The 18,017-nt window shown below is 41.2% G+C and overlaps 1 protein-coding gene and 3 non-coding genes across 4 annotated transcripts; all 4 read right to left on the reverse strand.

Annotated features, from left to right (window-relative positions):
* Positions 1 to 6,900: 6,900 nt before the first annotated feature.
* rpl37 (ribosomal protein L37) lies at positions 6,901 to 14,368 on the reverse strand. Its single transcript, XM_034216158.1, has 4 exons — positions 14,291 to 14,368; positions 12,900 to 13,035; positions 11,894 to 11,978; positions 6,901 to 7,011 (listed from the first exon to the last, which is right to left on the reverse strand). Exons 1-4 carry the CDS (start codon positions 14,291 to 14,293, stop codon positions 6,942 to 6,944), a joined length of 294 nt encoding a protein of 97 aa, XP_034072049.1. The 5' UTR covers positions 14,294 to 14,368; the 3' UTR covers positions 6,901 to 6,941.
* LOC117546075 lies at positions 8,572 to 8,649 on the reverse strand. Its single transcript, XR_004568935.1, has one exon. It is a non-coding gene; the product is annotated as a small nucleolar RNA SNORD72 (small nucleolar RNA).
* LOC117546076 lies at positions 12,181 to 12,258 on the reverse strand. The gene has a single exon (XR_004568936.1). It is a non-coding gene; the product is annotated as a small nucleolar RNA SNORD72 (small nucleolar RNA).
* Positions 13,125 to 13,203, reverse strand: LOC117546077. The gene has a single exon (XR_004568937.1). It is a non-coding gene; the product is annotated as a small nucleolar RNA SNORD72 (small nucleolar RNA).
* Positions 14,369 to 18,017: the final 3,649 nt, after the last annotated feature.

Consider the following 18,017-nt stretch of genomic DNA (forward strand, 5'->3'; position numbering starts at 1 on the left):
CACATCCAACGCAATAAAGCTGTGGGGACATTTCAGAGGGGGAGAAGTACTCAGATCTGATACTTGAGTAAAGGTAGAAGTACTCAGATCTAATACTTGAGTAAAGGTAGAAGTACTCAGATCTGATACTTGAGTAAAGGTAGAAGTACTCAGATCTAATACTTGATTAAAACTAGAAGTACTCAGATCTAATACTTGAGTAAAGGTAGAAGTACTCAGATCTGATACTTGAGTAAAGGTAGAAGTACTCAGATCTGATACTTGAGTAAAGGTAGAAGTACTCAGATCTGATACTTGAGTAAAGGTAGAAGTACTCAGATCTAATACTTGAATAAAGGTAGAAGTACTCAGATCTGATACTTGAGTAAAGGTAGAAGTACTCAGATCTGATACTTGAGTAAAGGTAGAAGTACTCAGATCTGATACTTGAGTAAAAGTAGAAGTACTCAGATCTGATACTTGAGTAAAGGTAGAAGTACTCAGATCTAATACTTGAGTAAAGGTAGAAGTACTCAGATCTGATACTTGAGTAAAGGTAGAAGTACTCAGATCTGATACTTGAATAAAGGTAGAAGTACTCAGATCTGATACTTGAGTAAAGGTAGAAGTACTCAGATCTAATACTTGAGTAAAGGTAGAAGTACTCAGATCTGATACTTGAGTAAAAGTAGAAGTACTCAGATCTGATACTTGAGTAAAGGTAGAAGTACTCAGATCTGATACTTGAGTAAAAGTAGAAGTACTCACATCTTGTACTTGATTAAAACTAGAAGTACTCAGATCTGATACTTGAGTAAAAGTAGAAGTACTCAGATCTTGTACTTGAGTAAAGGTAGAAGTACTCAGATCTTGTACTTGAGTAAAAGTAGAAGTACTCAGATCTGATACTTGAGTAAAGGTAGAAGTACTCAGATCTTGTACTTGAGTAAAAGTAGAAGTACTCAGGTCTTGTACTTGAGTAAAAGTAGAAGTACTCAGATCTTGTACTTGAGTTAAAGTAGAAGTACTCAGATCTTGTACTTGAGTAAAAGTAGAAGTACTCAGATCTTGTGCTTGAGTAAAAGTAGAAGTACTCAGATCTTGTACTTGAGTAAAGGTAGAAGTACTCAGATCTTGCTTGAGTAAAAGTAGAAGTACTCAGATATTGTACTTGAGTAAAAGTAGAAGTACTCAGATTTTGTATTTGAGTAAAAGTAGAAGTACTCAGATCTGATACTTGAGTAAAGGTAGAAGTACTCAGATCTTGCTTGAGTAAAAGTAGAAGTACTCAGATCTTGTACTTGAGTAAAAGTAGAAGTACTCAGATCTTGTACTTGAGTAAAAGTAGAAGTACTCAGATCTTGTGCTGAGAGATAGATATATCTGAGAAATACAGTAACGAAGTATTTGTACTCCGCTACTTCCCACCTCTGCATAAAAGTACTTTAAAATGGTACTTTAGTGTGTGTACTTGTACCTCTGCCCCCTGACTGCTGGGTTCTCTCACCATGGCACTGTTTGACTCTTCTGTAAACCGACCTCTGTCCTCTCGACATATGAGAAACCTCCGTATTGTTTGGCTGCTGGTAAATATTTAGACTTGTTTATGCTCTTCATCCTGGCCTTCCTGTGAAATTTGACCCGCTCCCAAATGTTTTTATGTTGGGATAAAGTTTTGTTTTATGTTAGTGCCAACACATTAACATGTTTGCTTGTATGCTACGTTTTTCCACGAAAAAAGAATCATGATCTCTTTCATTTGAATTGAGATAGCATTTGCGATCCATTGACCATACATTTAAAAAAGAAGAGTAACACATGGTGGTAGGAATACAGTTGCCTTAAAAAGTCTAACTCAGATTTCGGTGTTCATTTATACTATATGTTTTATAAATACTAAAACTGGGATGAGAAAAGTTGACAACACAAGGGTTAAACACTTATATTTTAGTACATAGTAAATCAAAAATGAAGCTCAGCGCAAGTTCTTTCAGGAAGACTGGAGGCTCGTCTCAATTGAATATTTCACCTCCTACTTTCCCTCACTGAGGACAGAGGAGTCCTCAGGTATTAATTGGGACGTCCTCGTTCACTCAAACGTCACTTTTAAACGACGTCTGTTCATGATGACATGTGCACAGCTGTATCCCCTCTCATCGGGTTTAACCTATATACAGGCCGTTTCTCAATCGCGAGGATGCTGGCTTGGTAGTCGCGTACTTCCAAGTCACTTCCTTCAGAAACGAAGCAAGTATACTTCCAAGCCACGGCTTCGGAAAACAAAGAAGAATGGAACAGGCTAACAAGTGTGCCACTCTCTCTAACGGTTTCAAACTGTACCGAAAATAAATACCTCACGATGTCTATCTAATTATGAACGTGCTTTACTTTCAGGAACACATTTTTGGTGATAACAAATTAACATATTTACCAACACATGTTCTACGCCACTACATACTTACATTTAAATGTGTGCTGCGTCGGTTCAGCCATTCTCCTCAAGGGTTTTTGAAATTGGTCCGTGCGCAAAGCATTGTGGGGATTTTAAGGACGCAAAGTCTACCCATGTGCAGCCTCGAAATTTCCCCCACACCAAGGACGCGGCCTCGGTGGAATTCCAAGTATGCTGGAGATTGGAACAGTCCTTCGGCGGCACTCGATGACGTAGCATCCTTGAAATATTGGCTTGGAAGCCAGTATCCTCGAGATTGAGAAATGGCCATAGCCTATGGTTCTAACTGAATAACCCTTTAGAACCGGCCCATTTGTTTGTAAATATTCATTTAAATGAATGAATCTTTCTCTTGTTAGTCAAGGAATTCAATGTATGATGGTTGGTCCTGCTTTTGTGTTCTGTTGTGGTGTAAAATGTACATTTCAATGAAATTATAATAATGTGAAAGCCTTTACTCTGAACATGTGTGTCCTGTAGATCCCCACATTCACCACATTCAGGACTGTGAATTTGAATGAGGGGTTCCCTATATGCTCACGGATGCATTTCCCTCTTTATACGATTTCAGGATCGGGGTCTAATCACCAAAGACTTAACATCTATCATATGGCATGTGTCAATAAATGTTCTTTAAACAAAATGAAGTCTTTCCTGATTGAAAAGCTCTTAAGTACTTCAGTAAATGAACTGCATTACCTTTAACCACGAGGATAATTACTGCAGGTATGTTTATTTATGCCTTACGCCTTCCATCTAAAAAACATTGCCCGCCTCCGCCCATCATCACTCTCCTTCCCGGCTGCTGAAACCCTCATCCACGCATTCATCACTTCAAGACTGGACTACAGCAACAGCATCCTGTTTGGCTCATCATCCAAAGTTCTAAATAAACTATATCCAGAACTGCGCTGCCCGCCTCCTCACACACACCCGCTCCAGAGACCACATCACCCCGTCCTTCAAAACCTGCACTGGCTCCCCGTCCGTCAACGAATACACTTCAAAATCCTGCTAACACACAAAGTTCTCAATAACGAGGCCCCCGAGGCCCGCCCCCCTACACCCCTTCCCGCAGCATTCGTTCATCAGAAGCGAACCTCCTTGGCTTGGTTCGTGTGGGGATAGAGTCCCCACACGAACCAAGCTCCGAACCTGGGGGGACAGAGCCTTCTCCGTCGCTGCCCCCACCCTCTGGGGGGACAGAGCCTTCTCCGTCGCTGCCCCCACCCTCTGGGGGGACAGAGCCTTCTCCGTCGCCGCCCCCACCCTCTGGGGGGACAGAGCCTTCTCCATCGCCGCCCCCACCCTCTGGGGGGACAGAGCCTTCTCCGTCGCCGCCCCCCACCCTCTGGAACAGAGCTTTCTCCGTCGCTGCCCCCACCCTCTGGGGGGACAGAGCCTTCTCCGTCGCCGCCCCCACCCTCTGGGGGGACAGAGCCTTCTCCGTCGCCGCCCCCACCCTCTGGAACAGAGCTTTCTCCGTCGCTGCCCCCACCCTTTGGGGGGACAGAGCCTTCTCCGTCGCCGCCCCCACCCTCTGGGGGGACAGAGCCTTCTCAGTCGCCGCCCCCACCCTCTGGGGGGACAGAGCCTTCTCCGTCGCCGCCCCCACCCTCTGGGGGGACAGAGCCTTCTCAGTCGCCGCCCCCACCCTCTGGGGGGACAGAGCCTTCTCCGTCGCCGCCCCCACCCTCTGGGGGGACAGAGCCTTCTCAGTCGCCGCCCCCACCCTCTGGGGGGACAGAGCCTTCTCCGTCGCCGCCCCCACCCTCTGGGGGGACAGAGCCTTCTCAGTCGCCGCCCCCACCCTCTGGGGGGACAGAGCCTTCTCCGTCGCCGCCCCCACCCTCTGGGGGGACAGAGCCTTCTCCGTCGCCGCCCCCACCCTCTGGGGGGACAGAGCCTTCTCAGTCGCCGCCCCCACCCTCTGGGGGGACAGAGCCTTCTCCGTCGCCGCCCCCACCCTCTGGGGGGACAGAGCCTTCTCCGTCTCCACCCTCTGGGGGGACAGAGCCTTCTCCGTCTCCACCCTCTGGGGGGACAGAGCCTTCTCCGTCGCTGCCCCCACCCTCTGGAACTCTCTTCCACAACACAGAGACTGCACCAACGCCCCACTCTCAAAACACACCTCTTCAGACTGGCTTTTAATTTGTGAATTCTGTTGTGTTGCTGTTTTAATATTTTGTATTCTATTTTATCACCACTGTAAAGCGTCTTTGAGCACCTGAAAAAGCACTTTGAAATTAAATGTATTAAATGCTTTTCATGCATCGATTGATTTGATAACGCCCGTCTATGAAATGACTTACGACTAATCGGAAAAACCAGCTACTTTACAGAATTGCCATCACATTGAAATTTGCTGTATTTTAGGAAAACCTCTAAGATCGATGGCTGGAACTTAATTATTTTCAACATTTTATATTTCATATATATGCAAATAATATCCTGCTTTAGTGTCACACCCTGGCTCAAGGACGGACAAAAGGAGACCACACATGATTCATATCCAATTAAAGTGCATTTATTTAAAGAAACTAAGTTAATGAAGTCAGTTAATCAGTGGGTGTGTGAACATGCATCAGCATATAAAGCAAAAACAAACAAACCAAGGTCCAGTAGAGCCAAGCAACCCAAGAGGAGAGAGACCGACTGCTCAGGCACCCATACTGGTAGCTGAGCAGTCAGCCCAAATCAGGTGTCAGCAATCTCTCCTGATTTGGCGAGTGGCTAACCGAGGACCTGAGTCTAAGGCCTATGAGCCGTCACAATAGTGTTACTGAATATTTGCCATTCAATAGAGAACCGCAGTGACGCGTCCTAAAACCCGGAAGTAAGTTAGCATTTTTACCACGTCCGGTTCCTTCGATAAAAAGCAATGCAATTTCTCCATAGGGTTTTGGAAAATAGCTCCAAATAAGGTCTGTGTTTGACACAAATTGAAGAGACAGATCACGTTTTGTTCTAGGACATTAAATCCATCAGCAGTGACCCCGCTGGTGATTTCTGAAGAGTTTACGTGTCTGAGAAACGATGGTTGTTACCATGTGGCTGAATAGGACTACAGAAGTCGTGGAGGCCGTTTGACGTCATTACGCCGAACACGTGAACACTCCTAAGTTAGTTTCTGTTCTGCTTGAAAGCAAGTCCCTGCCTCCTGCAGACTGTTCAAACACTTCAACTTGTACCATCTAGAGTCTGTGAGTTTGAATATGGATCTGAAGTCGGCGTGACGTTGAAGCAGCGACCCTGCTGTAGTTCCTTTATAGCATAACGTTAGCATTTTGCGACTAGATTTATGATTAGAAAATGATAAAAGTAGGATAGACACGTGGAGATTATCCGCCTGAACAAAACGTGATCCGTCTCTTCAATGTGTTTCAACCACAGACCTGATTTCCAGATATTTTCTAAAATCCTATGGAGACATTGGATTGCGTTTTTGACGAAGGAACCGGAAGGAGTTTACATCCGGGTTTTCAGATGCGTCACTGCGGTTCTCTTATCCGTTTATATCACGGTCATCTATAGATGTTCTCTCTAGTGCTGGTTTATATCCTTCCGTTTCAAGAAGTTAATATTTGTAAATGATTATTTAAACTCTTTTAATATCTAATTGTGTGCAATGCCTGGTTTCATGCTGCTGCCACAAAAACGTGAATCCCAATTTGAGATCAATGAAGTAAATCTTATCAAGTGAGAGCAACTGAACCCAATTTCTTTCTCAATTCCTCCATGTGTTACACGAACAGAACTCAGTTCCTCACCATATTTAGCAGTTGTTCATCGTTGCGAGTGGCCGTGGTAGAAGTCTGTATCATTTCAGATACACAGCAAACCCTCAAGCATTCAAACAATCTCATGTTTGTGAAAAGTGTTTTTTATTTCAGGGTTGTGATCGTTTAGACCAGGGGTGTCAAACTCAATTTCATCGCTATGGTTTCACTCAAAGGGCCGGTTGTAACTTTAAAACTATATAAAAATACATATATAAATATTTAATATATATAACTATTTATTATATTACATGATTGCATTATTTTCAGATACATCTGAAAGCAGAAGTCTAGGGTAAATAATTGCAAGTCTCTTCAGTGTGCATGTCACAAAATGATTTTAAAAAGCCAAATTCTGGAAAAACAAAAGAAGTGACATTTTGAGAAAAAGGCAAATTCTAAGGAAAAAAAAGCATATTTTGAAGGAAAAAAGGCAAATTTGAGATGCATTGTGGGACATGTAGTTTATGTTCTGTAAAGTAGCATGTAACCGTATAATAAACATATTATATTCTTTGCAAGCTCTTCTGGGGCCACATAAAATGAAGTCGCGGGCCGGATTTGGCCCCCGGGCCTTGAGTTTGACCCCCCTGGTTTAGACAGAGGAAACTTTTTTTTAAACTATAGATTTGCACAAATGGGAATAAAGGGTGTTTTTAAAATGGTCAAAAATAATGCAAAAGACAACACTGACTGTTTAACATCACATTTATTTAAACAAAAATGTGCATTTAGGAGGAGCTGGAGGCGGCCACTGCGGCACGGCGGGGCTTGGGGGTGGTGCCTTCCCTGAAACCATTCCTGAGGAAAGAGATGAGACAAGTTTAACACAGGAGTCTTGGTTACCTTGGTTGCTGATTGGCTAATGGCCAAAAAAACATGATGACATCATAAAGTGGCCAAAATCTGATCAGCTTATTTTCAGACAGGTTTTTATAGAAATGGATCAAAAAGAGAGAGAATCTTTGTTCCTGAAACTTTCAGAGTCTCTTTCCACAGAGGGGACACATGTTGATGAAGAAGAGACATGAAGAAGAGGGGACACATGTTGATGAAGAAGAGACATGAAGAAGAGGGGACACATGTTGATGTAGAAGAGACATGAAGAAGAGGGGACACATGTTGATGTAGAAGAGACATGAAGAAGAGGGGACACATGTTGATGTAGAAGAGACATGGAGAAGAGGGGACACATGTTGATGTAGAAGAGACATGAAGAAGAGGGGACACATGTTGATGTAGAAGAGACATGAAGAAGAGGGGACACATGTTGATGTAGAAGAGACACGAAGAAGAGGGGACACATGTTGATGTAGAAGAGACACGAAGAAGAGGGGACACATGTTGATGAAGAAGAGGGGACACATGTTGATGTAGAAGAGACATGAAGAAGAGGGGACACATGTTGATGTAGAAGAGACATGAAGAAGAGGGGACACATGTTGATGTAGACGAGACATGAAGAAGAGGGGACACATGTGATGTAGAAGAGACATGAAGAAGAGGGGACACATGTTGATGTAGAAGAGACATGAAGAAGAGGGGACACATGATGTAGAAGAGACATGAAGAAGAGGGGACACATGTTGATGAAGAAGAGACATGAAGAAGAGGGGACACATGTTGATGTAGAAGAGACATGAAGAAGAGGGGACACATGTTGATGTAGAAGAGACATGGAGAAGAGGGGACACATGTTGATGTAGAAGAGACATGAAGAAGAGGGGACACATGTTGATGTAGAAGAGACATGAAGAAGAGGGGACACATGTTGATGTAGAAGAGACATGAAGAAGAGGGGACACATGTTGATGTAGAAGAGACATGAAGAAGAGGGGACACATGTTGATGTAGAAGAGACATGAAGAAGAGGGGACACATGTTGATGTAGAAGAGACATGAAGAAGAGGGGACACATGTTGATCTCATTTACTAAGTTATTATCTTTTAGCCAATTCCTATTCTAATTTCTCTCTACCGGTAATATCAGAAATACACACCTCACCACTAAAATCAACTTCAGTTTCTCATCCACTGCTGTAGTTGGAGGTTAGTGCGCTAACTAGCTATGTTAAAATATTTAACTCCGTGACTTGTTTAACAAACAGGAAGTCTGTGGCACAAATGACACAAGTTAAGCATTTTTTTTAAAAGTAACAAAGTCACTAATAAAAGTCAGGTTTACCAAGATCAGGCATCCACTCTGGTGTAACTGATAACCATGATGATCAGATGCTCTGACGTGTCCCAGCTAGCGAGCACCTGAACTGGTACTGCTTGATATATATATATATATATATATATATATATTTCTACTCTTGTGTTGCATGATGGGAGGATAGTTCTGCTCTTCATCAACGATGCTTACCTCAGAGAAATCACTGATATCATTTTGAATCAATTGTTCAGACATTTATTTTTCAACATCATCGGCAAGCAGCATTGATGAGTCTCACAACGAGACCGCAGATCTCAAATCGTACACCTAAACGAGTCGGTTTACCCGCTATGATTCACTGACTGGATATATCTAAGAAATTGTGTTTCTGTCCATTACAGATTCAACTAACAATAATAAAGATCAATAAATATTAGTGGTGCACGATAATTATCGGTCCGATATGACGTCATCCCGATACCAGTATTAATAGCCCCGATAACATACAATATATGTTTTGGGTAAAAAAAAGAAAGAATATTGCGGTGTGGGTGGATTGGGATGAGGGGCGCTTGTTTTTCACTCGGCTCCTCCCGTTTGGCCAGTACTGTGGTATTAGTGGTTTAGGAAGAGGGGAGTTCTTCACAAATCCAGCGCTCCCTAACTCATGCCTGGCTGTGACGTAAATGGTGTGCGGCCGTGAAGCCAGGACAGTAAACAAACATGTCGCCGGTAGTATGGGACTATTTCAAAGTTTCAGAGTTAGATAGTTCGCTTGCTATTTGTATTAACAAATGCAGAAGTTCCACGAGGAGGGAGAAAGGCAACGAGCTATAATACTTCCAACCTGATTAGTCACCTGAAACATCGCCATCGCTACGATGGTGTGTTAAAAGCGCACGAAGACGCCTGCGCTGCTAAACTAGCGGCGAATCCAAAGCCAGCTGCAAAGGCACCGGGGCTTTTACCTATCCACGAGGCTTTTGGAAAAGGCAAGAACTTTATTTGGGAAAATAAATATGGTCACTTTGAAGAGTCAAAACTGTTCTTTGTTTTGTTCATAGTAGTAACGCTCATGTCATTTGCTCACTTTTACCACCAGGTGTGCAAAAACTACAGGTACATTTAATATATATATTATATTATTATCGGTCTTGAGAAGCAGGAAGTTATCGGTATCGGTTTAAAAAAACCAATATCGTGCATCCCTAATAAATAGGCCTAAATTATAAGCTTTTAAAAAAAAAGGCAATTATCGTGAAATTCGGCTCACGTTTGAGACATACTTCAAACACAAGTAGAACAATTCTAATTATCCGACTCCAGCGTCTTTTGAGAGCATTTTTCTACTTTTGTTCGTCATAAAATCAAGTTGGGTATTCGGGACAATTGCAGAACAAAAGATATTACTTTAACCCGTTAAGAACAGTTAGAAATACACTACATTTGTACATTTAATGTGTTTAGACTGTCAATATGCATTGAATCTTATCTCGTTGCACTGTCATCGCTACTCCCTCTGCTTTTACCACTCTTATATATTAGTGTCTATTTCTTACTGCAGTGAGAGATGTCGTTGAGTTATATGCTTTAAATATAACGGACACAAGGTGAAAATATAACTCTAAATAAGAAGCTAGTGACGTAATACCACTGAAAAACTGAAGTCTCCATTTTGTTCTAATTGCACATCCTTCATCACAAAATGGTCCTTTTTGTATTGAACCGTCAAATCCTGTCGTTGGTTGATTAAACTGAGATGATACGAGCAAAGGGATTATCTTATTAGCATCTCAATGTCATACAAAAACTTCTGCAGATATTTTACTGCGATTACACTTCATATAAAGTTCAGTGTTGACTTTAGGTTCAGTTCCAGGAAAATAAAGCAATCTGGTCGAGGCAGTGTTGACAGTTCAAGGTACCAGATATTTAGTTACAGCTTCATGTTTACTGTCTCAGAGTAAAAGCTGTGTATTCAGGACAAATGTTAAAGTAATGACATCGTTGTGTGTCGGTGTAAACATTCGTTTTAACCCACATGTTTGCAAAGACACCCTTATTTTGTTAATTTCGCTATGTCAATAACACTGGCAGCATAATACTGTTTCTCATCACAGCCTGATATCAATATATTAATGATCCAGATTCCTCTTGGCAGGCGGAGCTGCAGGAAGCTTGCTTATGCTCCGCGTTGAAAGTATGTCAACAGCAGATCCAATGTTTGTAGGTAAGAGTTGATAAATCAAAAATGTTTAACTACAATCTGGATTACTTGGAAAGCGTTTATCGCAGGGGTTTCAAACTCAAGGCCCGGGGGCCAAATACGGCCCGCGGCTTCATTGTATGTGGCCCACAAGAGCTTGCAAAGAACATATGTTTTATATACGCTTTACAGAAGCACGTTGCCCATGAACTACATGTCCCACAATGCATCTCAAATTTGACTTTTTTTCAAACTGTCACTTTTTTATTTGGCCTTTATCTCCAGAACGTTCTTTTTAAATCATTTCGTGACATTCTCACTGAAGAGACTTGCAATTACTTGCTCTAGACTTCTGCTTTCAGACGTAGTTAATTATGAAGTTATTACCCTATCAGATAATAATCCAATGCAGAGGCAATCATGTCATATAAAACATTTTATATATTTATATATGTATTTTTATATAGTCTTGAAGTTACAACCGGCCCTTTGAGTGCGACCTTAATGCTGAGTGGCCCGAAATGAAATTGAGTTTGACCCCCCTGGTTTATCGTGTCTCACAGATGTACGAGTGAGATCACGCAAACACACGTTCACTGTGGCGTTTGGATGACATTACATCGTTTACATTACTGACACTTTTCCTACATTAAAGACCAAGTGGAAAAACCTCTCATGGGAGTAACGCATCACCAGAAACACATGTAGAAAGTTCTTTATAGAGAGGCGAAGTCCCGCCCTTCTACTTCCGCCCCATGGGACCTTATTTCTGAAAAAGTATGTATTGAAGTCAATGGAGAGAGAACGCATCTTTCGATCCCGTTTCAATTGTGCCACGAATTACACATATGATGTTTGTCAATCTTAACAAATAATTTCCGTGTCAAAAAAGTCACAGTTTGTCGTAAAACTGTTGAAATATAAGACTATGAAAAATACGCAACTAGAAAGACTACAAATCCCAGAGTCCCGGTCCCGCATGCTGGCTCTCAGGAACCGACTCACTCCCCTTGTGTGTGTGCACAGCTCTCAACGTGCCCAGACTTGGAGTGATACCTTTTCTGAAATATGGTCCCCCGGAAAGGGAGGGACTTCGCCTTTCTATTTGAGAAGACTAGGATCTCTTGTAGTTGATGTTTAACAACTTAAAAGTATCACACCTGTGTCTATCTTCCCATTTATTTTAAAAAGTACTTCTCTCACACATGTATATGGAAAAGCAGCATGTTTGGTTATCTTTTTAAATGAATGCGTCACGATAAAAAGTCTGAACTAAAGCCCTGCTCCGTGTTGTGTGAATATCTCATCTTAAATCGTACCTGAATCTGCGGTAGACGACCTTCAGATGTCTCAGACGGCCGGTTCCGGTGGTGTTCCTCCTCTTGGCCTTAGCGCTCCAGTTGTCTGCAAAACAAAACCAAAATAAATCCGGTTGAACCAGAAAATTGTCCTTTTTCAAGGCAACTGATAATCATGATGGATCAGATGCTCTGAAGGGTCCCAGCTAGCGAGCACCTGAACTGGTACGGCTTGATATATATATATATATATATATTTCTACTCTTGTGTTGCATGATGGGAGGATAGTTCTGCTCTTCATCAACGATGCTTACCTCAGAGAAATCACTGATATCATTTTGAATCAATTGTTCAGACATTTATTTTTCAACATCATCGGCAAGCAGCATTGATGAGTCTCACAACGAGACCGCAGATCTCAAATCGTACACCTAAACGAGTCGGTTTACCTGCTATGATTCACTGACTGGATATATCTAAGGAATGGTGTTTCTGTCCATTACAGATTCAACGGCGCACTTGCAATGCTTTCAATAAATAGGCCTAAATTATAAGCTTTTAAAAAAAGGCAATTATCGTGAAATTCGGCTCACGTTTTAGACATACTTCAAACACAAGTGAAACAATTCTAATTATCCGACTCCAGCGTCTTTTGAGCATTTTTCTACTTTTGTTCGTCATAAAATCAAGTTGGGTATTCGGGACAATTGCAGAACAAAAGATATTACTTTAAGCCGTTAAGAACAGTTAGAAATACACTACATTGAACGTGTTTAGACTGTCAATATGCACATTGAATTTTATCTCGTTGCGCTGTCATCGCTACCACCTCTGCCTTTACCACTCATATATTAGTGTCTATTTTTTACTGCAGGGAGAGTTGCCAAAGAAATGTCGTTTGTACTTCGTATGATGACAATAAAATATATATTCTATGGAAGTTGTGATGGTAATTTTTTGACATGATCGCAGAGTATTCAATAACAGTTTTGGGCATTGAAGAAAACACGTTATTGGGTCACTTACACTTCCTCTTGCGCTTCTCGGGGTAGCCACACTTGCCGCAGGAGGACTTCTGCAGATGGTAAGCCTTGGATCCACAACGACGGCACAAAGTGTGCGTCTTGTTCCGGCGCTTTCCGAAAGATGAAGTTCCCTTCGTCTAAAAGGAGGTGGGAATAAATAAAAAGAGGCAATCAGAAAAACAATTCCCACAGATTTCTATCATCAAGAGTTAGAGAGCTCTGCATGGTCTTGTCTCAGAACAGAAGTGTGAATCACAGGAAATCATATGTTCAGACATTTGTGTTTGGAACATCACAGACAAGACTCTGAGCAACAAACACATGATGTGTAACGTAAGGGATGCGATATGGATCTGTGCTCAAACAGATTCACTTAGTGGACACATTAAGTACACCTGTAGTAGAAGCCATTAGAGCTACTCTGCCATTAAGTGTACTTTCAAGATGCCTATTGTTAACACCAGTTGTTAGGTTTTAAGCTAATTATGTCAACATTGAGTCGAAAGTAGTGTTGTTACACTGACTACATTATAGTGGGGTGTTTTGCCACCTCATGCACACAAGTAGGAACACAGAAACGCCTCAATATAGAACCGTAAAGTTAAAAACATGTGCATTATTACGTTTTAAAATACAAAGCACCAAAAAGGCATCATCCTGTTTAACTCTATGTTCTGGTGGTGTTTTACCGACTACATTATATTGTGGCGTTTCAACATGTCTGCCCACCTCATGCACATACATAAGATATAAAAGCAGTCAAGTATAACCCTAAACCCTCAAAAGTGCATCGGTTTCGCAAAATACAAACAAGAACTCGTGCTCAACTTTGAATGTAAGAAGTATAGCATTGAACTTCCTTACATTGTACAGGTGTGAGCAAGTTGCCAATTCTTGTTTACATATTATAAGGCACAAAAAGGAATTCCAATTTTCAGTTTTTAGCTACAAAAAAAGCCAGTTTCATGCCTTCAGTGTGTACACTCTGAGGAAGCACACTTAAAGCTAGTTATGCTAACGGCTATGGACAAGCTAGTAAGCATTGTACCTTGCTAAAGCCCAACACCAACAATAACGTAATTTATCTGTAGTAACTTGGCGGGTATAACAGGATTATTTAGAGTACTTTCAACGTTATGTGGTGATTTTTTTACCGGTTAATTTAGGCCCATTTTGCGTACGATCCTGAATGCTAACAGTAGCATCTGAACACTGTCTTCCTAGCAACAGGAACAATGTTATTTTTTTATTAAAATCAACTTTCATCTCGAAAATATTTCACCCAAACGGTAAAGATGATTATCCGACATGGAAACAGCCACAGTTCGTGTCGGATAAATGAAGCATTACTTAGATGTTTGGAGATTTCTCTCCGCCAGCGTTGCTGCTTACCATTTTCGTCCGGTGGCTAAGGGAAAAGAGACCGGAAGGGGCGAGTGTGCCGCTTGAAATCCACTCCGCGCTGCTTCCTGTGTAACACTGAAATGTGTCCCCCGTAGTTAAAGAATAGAAACATATCAGATTTTTTTTCCTTCAATCAAATCGAAATCATTTAAGTCCAATAAGTCTAACTTATTCATATTCTCAACGTTACAAACACTGACTGAACAACAAACTCATAAAATAACAACGAATAATGCATTATTTCTTGGTTTAATTTTATGTTGCTGACGTTTTTTTTGGTAATTTGTTAGTTTTTTCAATGAAGAATAAAAATACAGTTAGTAGAGAATACCATTTATATGTTTGGTTAACCTAATTTAATATATTGTCTAGTGTGTTGTTTAATTGATTTCATGTAGCCTACTATGTGGATTTCTACATTGTGTTCAACCTGCCGTGTTGTTTATAAAATATTTCAAAAATTAAACCTAGCCATACGCCTAATATAGAAATGCAATCATAATTATGACACAAAATAAAAACAGATACTTAAAACCCAGTGTAAACATATATGTTATAAAAGACCATTGATCATTTGTAACCCAGCGCACTCACAAAGAGGAAGCCATGGAAAATGTGTGTTTAATGGAATTACAATTACACACAAAAAACTCTAGCTTAGGATCAGCATACTTGTTTTGTCGGCCTTATGCATCTTGAATTTACTATATCATGTATACACACACAATACGAGGAAGCAAGGGTCAGTAGGAACCAATAACGTTTTATTCCAGCAGGTTAATCAATTCACACTCATGATAACAAGTCAATACAGAATCAAACCGTGGATAAAGGACAGAAATTAGCTGTCTTTGCAGGGTATCTGGTTCACTCTACAAACTATCCCTTGTGTTGAACCCTCTTGTGTATTTCCCTTTGGAGATATAATGTCCTGCAGGAGGAGCTGTAGGGCAGAACTCTGCAGCTAGACTACTAACGAATACCAAAAGGAGGGAACACATTAGTCCTGTCTTAGCTATTCTACACTGGCTTCCTGTAACTTTTAGAATTGATTTGAAGGTGCTTCTCCTCATATACAAAGCTCTAAATGGACAAGGACCCAGCTACATTGCTGACTCTCTAATGAACTACACACCCGCCAGAACACTGCGATCATCAAATGCAGGTCTATTAGAGGTCACCAGAAAGAGTCATAAGAAGATCGGTGATGCAGTCTTTGTAAACTACGCCCCAAAACTGTGGAACATGTTACCCAACAATATTAGGGAACCCAATACATTAGGCATTTTTAAAAGGCAGCTTAAACCCGATCTCTTTACCAAAGCATTTGACTGATTTTACACTATTATACTGCACTATTCTCTGTGATTGACATTGCACTATTTCTCTATGTTTTATTCCCCATGTTTTTATTTTTAATTATTTTATCCCACTTTATGCTTTGCTCTTGCTGCTTGTTTTACACTGATTTTATGTCTTATGTTTTACTGATGTAAAGCACTTTGAACTGAAATCCCCTGTATGAAAGGTGCTATACAAATAAAGTTATTATTATTAGAACCGGAGGAACTGCATACTGTCTGCAATCTGGCCAGAGATCCTCAGGTCCTGAAGGCATTTGGTGCACATCAGGAAGTCTGCTTTCTTCTTCTGACCCAGATAGGCTCACTGGCAGAAAATAAATTGAATGGCTAAAGCGTGTAATGCTGCTGGTGTTTCCAATTGACTTTTCGGTGGTTCAAGATGCAGAAAGCTTAAAGTAACACCACTGAAATGTGCTTAACAGATTTGGCTAATCACTACTTGAGATTCAGGGCTGATTACACTTCAGTAGTCTGTTACAAAAACTCACACGATTGATGGTGTTTTGGTCAGGGCAATGTGGATTGTTTTGATTATTTGTTATACTTATATGATGTTCAAGTGATTTATATTATAATAGTTGATGCATGCTGTTGTGAGTGTATGTGTGTGTGTGTGTGTGTGTGTGTGTGTGTGTGTGTGTGTATTTTAAAACCACTGTTAATGCACTTCCTGTGGCTTAAATAGGTTTATTGTGGGACTGCATATTTCATATTTGTTTAATATTTATGATTGCTTTGTGGCTGTTTTGTGTACTGCTCCTCAACCATCCAAATGTCCCAAAATGGCACGACAACGTATTCCAATATTTCCACATTTTAATTAAAACATTCTGTCTCGATAATGATGGTCTGTCAGGTATTTACCTCCCACACTGCACCTCTGCTGCTTGTAAAGGTGCAAATGGCCAGATGGGTTTTGATGACACATTAAAACAGCTGTCAGGGTGGACAATGGCAGAGATCAATAGCACTAATAAAGTCTCCTTCTGTCAGGACCTTGGCTTTTAAGGAGCTGCAGCTGTGAGCTTTCAACAATGCTGCTCTCAAGGGTTTCAATTGGCTGACAAGGCCGTAAAACAAGCACTAAAATAAAGCCATTATGCAGAATGTAATCATGCATACAGGAAATAGACGCATGCTGAGACCTCAAACCAGCTGCAGGAAGGAAAGCATGCACAGTGGTTTTGCATGGAATCTCATTTTAGATAATGTAACACAGTTTTAGTGACTGGGACATTTGGACCAGCGTAAGGAGGTCAGGTGAGCCAGGTGTGTGTATTTGTTTTATTTAAAGATTCAATTCAATGCAAAGCTTTATTGTCATTTGCATTAGCTACAGTTATACAGTTATTATGGATGTTCTTTAAAAAGTTCAGGTGTTTAATAGTCTTATGGCCTGTGGGATAAAACTGTCCCTAGTCTGGTGGTTTCAGAGCCCAGGTGTGTGTGTGTGTGTGTGTGTGTGTGTGTGTGTGTGTGTGTGTGTGTTTCAGAGCCCAGGTGTGTGTGTGTGTGTGTTTCAGAGCCAGGTGTGTGTGTTTCAGAGCCCAGGTGTGTGTGTGTGTGTGTGTGTTTCAGAGCCCAGGTGTGTGTGTGTGTGTGTGTGTTTCAGAGCCCAGGTGTGTGTGTGTGTGTGTGTTTCAGAGCCCAGGTGTGTGTGTGTGTGTGTGTGTTTCAGAGCCCAGGTGTGTGTGTGTGTGTGTGTGTGTTTCAGAGCCCAGGTGTGTGTGTGTGTGTGTGTGTGTGTGTGTGTGTGTGTGTGTGTGTTTCAGAGCCCAGGTGTGTGTGTGTGTGTGTGTGTGTTTCAGAGCCCAGGTGTGTGTGTTTCAGAGCCCAGGTGTGTGTGTGTGTGTGTGTGTTTCAGAGCCCAGGTGTGTGTGTGTTAAAGCACCCAGATATTGTTCTAAACTGTATTAAAGTAAACAGGTATTATCTTGAACTGTATTGAAGTGAACATGTATTATTTGGGACTGTTTAAAGTAATCCTATATATATATAAACCTTCTTACTTACACTCCATAACCCAGAGACCCTGACACACACACATACACCCCCTCCTGTCTTCATGCAGCACACACACATAAACTCCTCAACCCAGATATCAGCAACACACACACATATGCCTCTGCTTATCAGCACACACACACACACACACATACACTTTCCCTCACTAACACACACACATGTTCTTTTTCAAGGTTCCTTGCTGGGAATAATCCGAAGCACCAATATTTCTGTGTACAATGTTTGATTGTTTTAAAAGAATAGTTTGTGTGAAATCTTCCCTGGGAAAGTAAAGGAGTTAACCCAGGTATAAGATACAAAGTGATTCTGACCTTGTATAGTTCCGA

The sequence above is a fragment of the Gymnodraco acuticeps genome, unplaced genomic scaffold (assembly GCF_902827175.1).
Source record: "Gymnodraco acuticeps unplaced genomic scaffold, fGymAcu1.1, whole genome shotgun sequence".
In the NCBI taxonomy this organism is placed as follows: Eukaryota; Metazoa; Chordata; class Actinopteri; order Perciformes; family Bathydraconidae; genus Gymnodraco; species Gymnodraco acuticeps.

Coding starts and splice junctions, on each gene's coding strand:
- rpl37 (XM_034216158.1), bottom strand. Junction 11,979..12,899: donor CGAGAAGCGCAAGAGGAAGT/GTAAGTGACCCA, acceptor TTTGTTTTGCAG/ACAACTGGAGCGCTAAGGCC. Junction 7,012..11,893: donor GTCGTCTACCGCAGATTCAG/GTACGATTTAAG, acceptor CTCTTTCCTCAG/GAATGGTTTCAGGGAAGGCA.